Genomic DNA, 12,279 nt, shown 5'->3' on the forward strand with positions numbered 1-12,279 from the left:
CACCTTCCGGAGACACCTGAAACCCCACCTCTTTAAGGAATACCTGGGATAGGATAAAGTAATCCTTCTAACCCCCCCAAAAGATTTAGATGCACTATTGTAAAGTGGTTGTTCCACTGGATATCATAAGGTGAATGCACCGATTTGTAAGTCGCTCTGGATAAGAGCGTCTGCTAAATGACTTAAATGTAAATGTAAATGTAAATGTGTGTGTGTGTGTGTGTGTGTGCGCGTGTGTGGTATTCAGAGGGTCCAGCCTGCAACCCATTGCCACCCAGTGCCTTCAATAGAAGGAGAGAGGGTAGCATGGAAGAACTCCTAAGAAACTGATGTCAACAGCACCATAGGAATAACAGTGGATGCCTGATTAAAATGCCCATGGGCAAACATGGACACGTTTGTCACATGAGAGGGCAGGGCTGGGTGGTTGACAGACATTGTTGCTAAGACCAGGGCACTAGCCCACCAGAGGTTGTGATATATTCTGAAACGTGGTAGCCTGGTCTAAATCCTCAAGTGTTTAATTGGACTCACAGATTCTGCAAGAAACCCCTCAATCATGCAAAACTGTTGCTGTAGCCAAATGAAGAAGAACCTATCGAGGAAGATCTATTCCACACAGTTGTCTTTGACCATGTTTACAGTATTAAGACACAACACTTCCTGCCAGCCTCTGTGTCTCTCTCTATGTACTCACTTCAGATTGTGAGAGGGGCCAAAGCAGCCTGACAGCCAGTCAAGCCAAGCCCCCCTTTGTCATATAGCTGATGGACTCATCACGAAACCATCAGTGGGTAAGCATAGACAGACAGGCCATGGCAGGCCCCATAATCAGGAGATCCACTTGGCAGAGAAACATCTGTAAGGTTAGAGGGCTATTATTTTCTCGCTCCACGCGATACAATTTCAATTGGGGTGTGTGTTTGTTTGTGTGTGTGTATTTGTGCGTGCATGTGTGTGTGCCTGTGTGTGCCTGTGTGTCTCTGTTCAATCATGCTATAGGCTTTCAGTGCACAAAATAGATGGTGTGACTGATAGTGATTAAGAAAGATAGAGTCCTCAATTTACAACTGATCTTTTGACCTTTTATCAAAGCTGAAGTATTTGTATGTGATTTGATTGAAAGCCATTTTACATGGCATGTCTGAGTGCATGTCTCTGTATGCAGGTCAGGTCGAGTGAACTCTCTCCTCTCTCACTCTTTTCGGCAACACGATGAAATAATTTTTACATGACTAGTCATGATGGTGGAGGCTGGATCTGGAGATATATAGCCTGCTGTGCTCAAGCACATCCCACAATCCACTTCTCTGGGTGGTTTGAGGTATGTGAAAGTCCTTACAGCCTTAGATAATATTAATGCAACAAACACAGACTAGGCTGTCATAACCTGTTGGATACTGAACACAAATATAAATGCAACATGTAAAGTGTTGCTCCCATGTTTCATAAGGTGAAATTAAAGATCCCAGACATTTTCCATACACACAAAAAGCTTATTTAGCAAAAATGATTTGTACATCCCTGTTAGTGAGCATTTCTCCTTCGCCAAGATAATCCGTCCACCTGACAGGTGTGGCGTATCAAGAAGCTGATTTAACAGCATGATCATTACAGAGGTGCAACCTTGTGCTGGGCACAATAAAAGGCCCCTCTAAAATTGACACACAACACAATGCCACAGATGTCTCAAGTTTTGAGGGAGCGTGCAATTGGCATGCTGACTGCAGGAATGTCTACCAGATCTGTTGCCAGAGAATATAATGTTAATTTCTCTACCATAAGCCGCCTCCAACGTTGTTTTAGAGAACTTGTCAGAACGTCCAACCGGCCTCACAACCACAGACCACACCATACCAGCACCTCCACATTCGACTTCTTTACCTGCAAGATCGTCTGAGACCAGGCACCCGGACAGCTGATGAAACTGTGGGGCTGCACACGGAATGATTTCTGCACTAACTGCTCGTCATCCTCACCAGGGTCTTAACCTGACTGCAGTTCGGCATCGTAAGCAACTTCAGTGGACAAATGCTCCCCTTCGCCACTGGTACGCTGGAAAAGTGTGCTCTACATGGATGAATCCCGGTTTCAACTGTACCGGGCAGATGGCAAACAGCGTGTTTGGCGTCGTGTGGGCAAGCGGTTCGCTGATGTCAACGTTGTGAACATTGTGGCGGTTGGGTTGTGGTATGGGCTGACAACGAACACAATTGCATTTTAGCGATGGCAATTTGAATGCACAAAGATACCGTGATGAGATCCTGAGGCCTATTGTCATGCCATTCATCCACCGCCATCACCTCATGTTTCAGCATGATAATGCACGGCCCATATCACAAGGATCTGTACACAATTTATGGAAGCTGAAAATGGCCCAGTTCTTCCACGGCCTGCATACTCACCAGACATGTCACCCATTGTGCAAGTTTGGGATGCTGTTGATCAACGTGTATGACAGCGTGTTCCAGTTCCCACCAATATCCAGCAACTTCACACAGCCATTGGAGAGGAGTGGGACAATATTCCACGGGCCACAATCAACAACCTGATCAACTCTATGCGAAGGAGATGTGAGGCAATCATGCAGTAACATTAGTGTTAAGTCAGTAAGCAGTTACATCGGCGGGCCCCGGTGGCAGTACATTTGTCAAACCAAAAGCTTACCTTGACTTGGAAGAGCCAGCTAGTTAACATAGCGTCCCTCTGTTTTTAGAAAGTTGTTTCAGTAGGCTACACTAGCTAGCTGCATTTTCTAGCTAAGTAAGTGAATATGAAAGTGAAAAAAATATGACAATCTCTCTATTTCTCTCTTGCTTCTCTTGCATTTTGGAAGAAATTAATTTCTTCAAACTGTTCAACTACTGTCTTTCTTTGTCTTTGAATCAACTACTCACCACATTGTATGCTCTGCAGTGCTAGCTAGCTGTAGTGTGTGCTTTCAGTACTAGATTCATTCTCTGATCCTTTGATTGGTTGGACAACATGTCAGTTCATGCTGCAAGAGCTCTGATAGGTTGGAGGACGTCCTCCGGAAGTTCTCATAATTACTGTGTAAGTCTATGGAAGGGGTGAGAACCATGAGCCTCCTAGGTTTTGTATTGAAGTCAATGTATCCAGAGGAGGAAGGAAGCTAGCTGTCCTCCGGCTACACCATAGTGCTACCCTACAGAGTGCTGTTGAGGCTGCTGTAGACCTTCTTTGCAAAATAGTGTGTCTTAATCAATTATTTGGTGACATGAATATATTTAGTATAGTTTTATCTAAAAATGATAACTTTTTAAATGTTTTACCATTTTTATTTGTATGAAATTCACTGAGGATAGTCCTTCCCTTCCTCTGAGGAGGAGCCTCCACCGGTCTCATTGTGAATGTCCATGATGTTGTGGTTAGGGGTGATTGGGAGGGCTCAGCCCAGCCCGGTTCAGCAGCCCATCTGCAGTGCATTATTGTTGGAATGTAAGTTAAAGGGGGGAAACACCAGATTGTTTTGCCTATCATAGGTTGTGTGAGACCAAACCACACAACCTATAAGAACTCTTTTGTCAGTTTGCGAGGTGGGTTGGAAAGATGCTATTTATTAGAGGGAGGAGATGGAGGATAGGCCTAGGGATATTCTTTGACTGGACCGACACAGAACCAAAGGGACGAGGTGAAGGCGTAATTGCACGTTTTGCACGCACTGCAGCTGTTCCGTAACCAAAGGTTGCGCCTGGTAAAATAAAGTGTAATGGTTATAAAACTTCAGATTTGAGTCACTTCCTGAGTTTTATAAGCTCAGTGAGGAGATCAGAAGATCTTCAGCTGGACTGACCATGCATTACAATACGGAGCCTCAAAGCAGATGTTCCAATTTCCCTTTTTTAGATTCAGCTGAGTTCTGTCCCTCGCACTACCAATCTGGATGTTATCAATAGAGAATATGCTTATGTTTATACAGTATAGTGATGATAGGAGGTCCCCTGTGCTCTTTAAAGCTCCTTTATAAGAGTATGGTGTAGAACAGTGGTTCCCAAACTTTTTATAGTCCCGTACCGCTTCAAACATTCAACCTCCAGCTGCGTACCCCCTCTAGCACCAGGGTCAGTGCACTCTCAAATGTTGTTTTTTCGCCATCATTGTAAGCCTGCCACACACACACTATATGATACATTTATTAAACATAAGAATGAGTGTGAGTTTTTGTCACAACCCGGCTTGTGGGAGTGATAAAGAGCTCTTATAGAACCAGGGCACAAATAATAATAAAATAATAATCAATCATTTTGACTTTATTTAACCATCTTACATATAAAACCTTATTTGTTCATTGAAAACGGTGAATAACTCACCACAGGTTAATGAGAAGGGTGTGCTTGAAAGGATGCACATAACTACGCAATGTTGAGTTAATCTTCCACACACAGTCTGTGACTGTATTTAGTTTTCATGCTAGTGAGGGCCGAGAATCCACTCTCACACAGGTACGTGGTTGCAAAGGGCATCAGTGTCTTAACAGCGAGATTTGCCAAGGCAGCATACTCTGAGCGTAGCCCAATCCAGAAATCTGGCAGTGGCTTCTGATTAAATTCAATTTTCACAGAACCGCTTGTTGCAATTTGGATGAGGCTCTCTTGTTCAGATATCGATAAGTGGACTGGAGGCAGGGCATGAAAGGGATAACGAATCCAGTTGTTTGTGTCATCCGTTTCGGGAAAGTACCTGCGTAATTGCGCACCCAGCTCACTCAAGTGCTTCGTTATATCACATTTGACATTGTCCGTAAGCTTGAGTTAATTTCCACACAAAAAAATCATACAATTATGGAAAGACCTGTGTGTTGTCCTTGTTAATGCAGACAGAGAAGAGCTCCAACTTCTTAATCATAGCCTCAATTTTGTCCCGCACATTGAATATAGTTGCGGAGAGTTCCTGTAATCCTAGATTCAGATCATGCAGGCAAGGAAAAAACATCACCCAGACAGGCCAGTCGTGTGAGAAACTCATCATCATGCAAGCAGTCAGATAAGTGAAAATTATGGTCAGCAAAGAAAACTTTAAACTCGTCTCTCAATTAAAAAAAAACATGTCAATACTTTGCCCCTTGATAACCAGCGCACCTCTGTATGTTGTAAAAGCGTTACATGGTCACTGCCCATATCATTGCATAGTGCAGAAAATACACAAGATTTCAGGGGCCTTGCTTTAACAAAGTTAACCATTTTCACTGTAGTGTCCAAAACGTCTTTCAAGCTGTCAGGCGGTCCCTTGGCAGCAAGAGCCTCTCGGTGGATGCTGCAGTGTACCCAAGTGGCGTCGGGAGCAACTGCTTGCACGTGCGTTACCACTCCACTATGTCTCCCTGTCATGGCTTTTGCGCCATCAGTACAGATACCAACATGAGCAGCAGCTACGTTTGGCTACATACGGACCCTTAGTGGAATTCCCGCGAGAGAGTAACGGTTAATTAGGCTACCTGTATTTGACATTGTGTTGTTATTTTGCTGAACACTAGATGGTTTAATTTTATTTTTGGCAGTGAAACAAGGCTACTTAGGCGAGGAAAAAAACTCACCCAGATGTATAGCCCCGTTGGAAAATATAAATGGACGGTATTGCGCATACCCCTGGGAGTTTGGGAATACCTGGTGTAGACTTTACAGAGTGTAGTATATATATATAACAAAGTTAACCATATATATATATATATATATATATGTAATATATATATGTATATTGCACAGTATAATGCTCAAACTTTGAGCAAACATTTTATACAGATAGATATGCCCACTGTTCCAGTCCAAGCCAAAATAATCCTTTTCCTCCCCAGAAGTATTTGGAAATATTTCGGGGCTTGTGGCAAATATATAACCCTGTATGTGTTTGATGTTTTCCAGGCCAGGAGAATCCAGACAGTCTGCGCCACAGATACAACTTTATTGCTGACGTGGTTGAGAAGATTGCTCCTGCTGTGGTTCATATTGAACTCTACCGCAAGTAAGAACCTCTCTTTTCTGCATCACATTCACACACACACACACACACACACACACACACACACACACACACACACACACACACACACACACACACACACACACACAGAAACATCCAATATGAAAAAATACTGTAGTGTATACTGTAATATTTACAGTAGCATACTGTAGTATTTCCAGTTTACATACTGTAGTAAAAAAGAGCAGTAAATACTGTAGTTTTACTGTCATGTTTTTGCGGACCGTAGTATGGTATACTGTAGTATTTACTGTAGTGTTTTTGCGGACTGTAGTACGGTATACTGTAGTATTTACTGTAGTGTTTTTGCAGACAGTTGTTTACTGTAGTGTTTACTGTAGTCTTTTTGGGGACATTACTGTACTATTTACTAAAGTGGTTTTGTTTTATTATCTTTGACATAGAAGTGTGGTCTTTCTCCTACTGGAGAAATACTAAAAGAGCAAATGTTCCATAGCCTGTAGGTAGGTAGGACTGGGTTCTGAACGGAGAGGTCAGAGCTTCTGCTCTTTTCTATAACCTTTAGGGAACACAATATATGGTGTATACTTGGAATATAGGTTTCTGACTTATGGCACAAATTAGGGTTGTGTTCATTTCTGTAGTATTTACTAGTGTTTTTTATTGTGGATAATACTGTAGTATTTACTATAGTATTCTACAGTACACTACAAAATGCTATATTACGTACTACACATGATTGAGGGATACAACAGTGTGTAGTATATTATTCTACAGTATACTACAGTTTACTACAGAATTCTATAGTAAGTACTGTAGTATTCTATAGTAAACTTTATTTTTGTATGTAGGATAGCCATGTCTGACAGACCAAGCACACACACACACACACACACACACACACACACACACACACACACACACACACACACACACACACACACACACACACACACACACACACACACACACACACACACACACACACTGACCACAGTAGAACAGGTACTGGTATCTCATGCGGTTCTTCCCAGTAAAAGTTATGATAAGAAAGTGACCAATTTCACTCTAAGTTATATAGGAGTAGATGGAGTGTTAGACAAGTATAGACCTATATTAAACACTGTAGATCTCCCACCAGATCTCCTGCCTGTCACAGCTGTGTACATAGTTGTCTGCCTGACTCAGGACCTTGTATAAATTGTTTACAAAGTTGATCCTGCTGTTGCTATGAAGACACAAACATTCTCCCGCCCTCCTGTTGATAAACACATCATCAGGTTATTCGTTCAAGGGATCTTTAAGAGGGGCTTTGGGCTAAATGGTATACAGTATGTTTTGCAATACCATGTAGTCTACTGCTCATGAACATGTGGATTTACAGATATTGCAGAACATGTACTTTGGCCGATTTTCTGAAATTCTTCTACTACTACAGGACATCACAGGGCTTGGTTGCAGGCACTTCAAACAGTCTTAGGTGGAACAGTTTTAGGTGAAAACCAATGAAGGATGTTTCCCCGTTTCCCTGTGTCGCTCTTTTTCACCCTGTCTCTCTGTCTCGCACCTTTGTCACCCTGTCTCTCTGTCTCACCCTCTGTCTCCCTGTCTCACCCTCTGTCTCCTGTCTCTGTCTCCTGTCTCTGCCCTCTGTCTCCTGTCTCTGCCCTCTGTCTCCTGTCTCTGTCCTCTGTCTCCTGTCTCTGTCCTCTGTCTCATGTCTCTGTCCTCTGTCTCTGTCCTCTGTCTCCTGTCTCTGTCCTCTTCCCAGGATGGTATTCTCTAAGCGGGAGGTGGCGGTGGCCAGCGGTTCTGGCTTTGTGGTGTCAGAGGACGGCCTGATCGTGACCAACGCCCACGTGGTGGCCAATAAGCACCGGGTGAAGGTGGAGCTGAAGAGTGGCGCTACCTTCGACGCCAAGATCAAAGACGTGGACGAGAAGGCCGACATCGCCCTCATCAAGATCGACGTCCCGGTAAGGCCTGTTACCTCTCTCCAAGCCTCTCTTCTTCAGCAGTCTCTGAATGCACCGGTGCTTCTGTTTACCTCAACCTCCCTTTTCTCCCTCTCTTTCACTCCCTCCTTCCCTATCTCTCTTTCACTCTTGCTCTCTCTCCCTCTCTCTCTCTCTCTCCCTCCCTCTCTCTCTCTCTCTCTCCCTCACTATCTCTCTCCCCCTCTCTCTCTCTCTTTCTCGCTTTCTCTCTGAGATGGTGCCAGAGAACAGGAATGTGATGGAGAGATTTTAACAGTGGCTCTGAATGGTCAAGACAAATAACATCAGTCTTTCACAGATTGTCTTTCATCAGATGACACAGACTGGATTAATTTATGGCCGACAAATCCCTGCATGAAAATACTTTTTCATAACATTCTTGGAGCAGGCTAGGTTTAATTTGAGCACGGTGGGATCGTTGAAATAGGACGCCTCAGCAACAAACATGATGAATTGTGAAAATGTATATCTGTGAAAAAAGGGTCTTTTTGTGGTATGATTTAGATTGAATTAACCGTTTTTCATCTTTGGTCCAGTTTGTTCTAATAACTAGGGGTCAACATTATGTTTTATATGGCTGCTTCTCCCTACTATTACCAAAAGAGTAATCACCCAGTTGAGGGTTAGAGCTGTTTGGGTGTCAAGGAGGAAAATGTTCCTCTGTGTGTGTGAACCAGCCCCAGGCTTAGTTCCAATGAACTAGTCCCAGAAGACTGAAAACTGGAGGGTGGGTGTGTGTGTGTGTGTGTGTGTGTGTGTGTGTGTGTGTGTGTGTGTGTGTGTGTGTGTGTGTGTGTGTTTGAAGGGGTGTATCTGGAGCATAGGGTGTCTAACTTCCCTACACTGGCCGGCTTCTGTGCCACGTTACTGTGAGTCCTCCCAGACAAGCCTCTGGCTGACTCCTGGATGCTGCTCAATAGCGTGTCACTTTTTATGTGATTTGCAACTGAAAGTGTCAACATTATAAATCCACTTCTGAAAGGTTTTATTGTTTGTCTCTGAGCATAGACAGTGTACTTTTTCTTCCATAATGACTTCAAGTAATTGTAAGTTAGAAACCTAAATTGTCGAAAGTCATTAAACCGACAATTACACTGTAATAACCTCACCAAAAACACAAAGAGAACCCTTAGGAGGGAATCCAAGGACTGACGGACCCCTTCCAGACAGAGTGGTCAAACTCCCTGACCCTGTCCTGCAGCGTGAGGTGGAAAGATTACATTGCGTTCGTGTAATGGCGGAGGACCATCCTCAAAGCAGAGGAGTGTACTCCTGCAAGGCATATATCTGCATGTGCCGTGGCTCGCTCGCTGCTCCTGTTTCCATTGCGTCAAAGGATGAGTCTGTACAGGCTTTGACAGACAGTGAAGAGAAATGGTCTCCTGTTGGCAACAAGGACAGGATTCTGTTTCTCTGTTTCTCTGTTTCTCTGTTTCTCTGTTTCTCTGTTTCTCTGTTTCTCTGTTTCTCTGTTTCTCTTCCCGCTCAGTGACTGATTGACTAAATGGCTGAGTGGATCTGGGTCGTTGTGCTCATCCCCAGTCTTCTCTTTAGTCACATGGCTGCTGAGACCCACTCCTGAGCATGTGCAAACACAGTGGTGAACCGACAGATATGGTCGCCTCACTTCGAGTTCTTAGGAAACTATGCAGTATTTCGTTTTTTTATGAATTATTTCTTACATTGTTAGCCCAGGAAATCTTAAGTCTTACTACATACAACCGGGAAGAACTATTGGATATAAGAGTAACGTCAACTTACTAACATTACGACCAGGAATACGACTTTCTCGAAGTGGATCCTCTGTTCGGACCACCAACCAGGACAATGGATCTAATTCCAGTAGGCGATCCAAAACAACGACGCCGCAGAAGGGACAGACGAAGCGCCCATCTAGTCAGGCTCCGTAAACGTGCACATTGCACACCGCTCCTTAGCATACTACTAGCCAATGTCCAGTCTCTTGACAACAAGGTAGATGAAATTCGAGCAAGGGTTGCCTTCCAGAGAGACATCTGAGATTGTAATTCTCTGTTTCATGGAAACATGGCACTCTCGGGATATGTTGTTGGAATCGGTTCAGCCACCGGGCTTCTCCATGCATCGCGCCGACAGAGATAAACACATCTCTGGGAAAAGGAAGGGCGGGGGTGTATGCTTTAGGATTAACGACTCATGGCGTAATCATAACAACATGCAGGAACTTAAGTCCTTTTGATCACCCGATCTAGAATTCTTTATAATCAAGTGCCAGCCATTTTACCTACCAAGAGAATTCTCATCAGTTATAGTCACAGCTGTGTACATTCCCCCTCAAGTAGACACCAAGACGGCCATCAAGGAACTTCACTGGACTATATGCAAACTGGAAACCATACATCCTGAGGCTGCATTTATTGTAGCTGGGGATTTTAACAAAGGAAATTTGAGAACAAGGCTACCTAAATTCTTCCAGCACATTGATTGCGCTATGCGCATGTGCAATACCCTCGACCACTGCTACTCTAACTTCCACAATGCATACAAAGCCCTCCCCGTCCTCCTTTCAGCAAATCCGACCACGACGCCATCTTGCTCCTTCCGTCTTATAGGGAGAAACTCAAACATGATGTACCATTGACGAGAACCATTCAACGCTGGTCCAACCAATCGGAAGCCACGCTTCAATATTGTTTTGATCACGCGGACTGGAATATCTGCCCGTCAGCCTCAGAGAACAACATCGACCTATACGCAGACTCGGTGAGTGCGTTTATAAAGAAGTGCATTGGAGATGTTGTACCCACTGTGACTATTAAAACCTACCCTAACCAGAAACCGTGGATAGATGGCGGTATTCGCGCAAAACTGAAATCCCGATCCACCGCAGTTAACTATGGAAAGAGGTCTGGGAATATGTCCTAATATAAACAGTGTAGCTATTCCCTCCGCAAGGCAAACAAACAAGCGAAATGCCAGTACAGAGTCAAGGTAGAGTCGCAATTCAACAGCTCAGACATGCATGAGACGTACATGGCAGGGTCTACAGGAAATTACGGACTACAAAAAGAAATCCAGCCACGTCACGGACACCGAGATCACACTTCCAGATAAACTAAACACCTTCTTTGCCCACATTGAGGATAATACAGTGCCACCATCGCGGCCCACTAACAAGGACTGCACCCCCGTCCTTCTCCGTGGCTGACGTGAGTAAAACATTTAAAAGTGTTAACCCTCGCAAGGCTGCTGGCCCAGACGGCATCCCTAGCCGCGTTCTCAAAACATGCGCAGACCAGCTGGCTTGTGTGTTTACGGACATATTCAATCGCTCCCTATCCCAGTCTGTTGTCCCCACATGCTTCAAGATGGCTACCATTGTTCCTGTACCCAAGAATGCAAAGATAACTGATTGAAATTATCTGCCCCATAGCACTCACTTCTGTCATCATTAGGTGCTTTGAGAGACTATTTAGGGATCATATCACCTCCACCTTACTGGCCACCCTAGACCCACTTCAGTTTGCATATTGCCCCAACCGGTCCACAGACGACGCAATCGCCATCACACTGCCCTATCCCATCTGGACAAAAGGAATACCTATGTAAGAAGGCTGTTCATTGACTACAGCTCAGCATTCAACACCATAGTACCTTCCAAGCTCATCATCAAGCTGAAGGCCCTGGGTCTCAACCCCGCCCTGTGCAGTTGGGTCCTGGACTTTCTGACGGGCCGCCCCCAGGTAGTGAAGGTAGTAAACAACATTCGCTGACCCTCAACACTGGGGCCCCACAAGGGTGTGTGCTCAGCCCCTTCCTATACTCCCTGTTCACCCATGACTGCGTGGCCATGCACGCCTCCAACTCAATCATCAAGTTTGCAGACGACACAACAGTAGTGGGCTTGATTACCAACAACGACTAGACAGCCTACAGGGAGAAGGTGAGGAGTACTCGGAGTGTGGTGTCAGGAAAACAACCTCTCACTCAACATAAACAGAGGATCGTGGACTTCAGGAAACAGTAGAGGGAGCACCCCCTATCCACACTGAAGGGACAGTAGTGAAGAAGGTGGAAAGTTTTAAGTTCCTCTGCGTACACATCACAGACAAACTGACATGGTCCACCCTCACAGACAGTGTGGTGAAGAAGGCACAACAGCGCCTCTTCAACCTCAGGAGGCTGAAGAAATTTGGCTTGTCACCCAAAACCCTGACAAACTTTTACAGATGCACAATTGAGAGCATCCTGTTGGGCTGTATCACCGCCTGGTACGGCAACTACACCGCCCTCAACCGCAAGGCTCTCCAGAGGATAGTGCGGTCTGCACAACGCATCCCCAGGG

General features: G+C 44.6%; 1 protein-coding gene across 2 annotated transcripts in view; it reads left to right on the forward strand.

Annotated features, from left to right (window-relative positions):
* The window catches only part of htra1b (HtrA serine peptidase 1b), a 36,554-nt gene that overhangs the window by 4,401 nt on the left and 19,874 nt on the right, over positions 1 to 12,279 (forward strand). For both annotated transcript variants that reach the window (XM_029705922.1, XM_029705930.1), the window contains exons 2-3: positions 5,880 to 5,979; positions 7,730 to 7,934. In XM_029705922.1, the coding sequence (XP_029561782.1) occupies positions 5,880 to 5,979; positions 7,730 to 7,934 (305 nt within the window). The remainder of the gene's footprint in view (positions 1 to 5,879; positions 5,980 to 7,729; positions 7,935 to 12,279) is intronic.

The sequence above is a fragment of the Salmo trutta genome, chromosome 2 (assembly GCF_901001165.1).
Source record: "Salmo trutta chromosome 2, fSalTru1.1, whole genome shotgun sequence".
In the NCBI taxonomy this organism is placed as follows: domain Eukaryota; kingdom Metazoa; phylum Chordata; class Actinopteri; order Salmoniformes; family Salmonidae; genus Salmo; species Salmo trutta.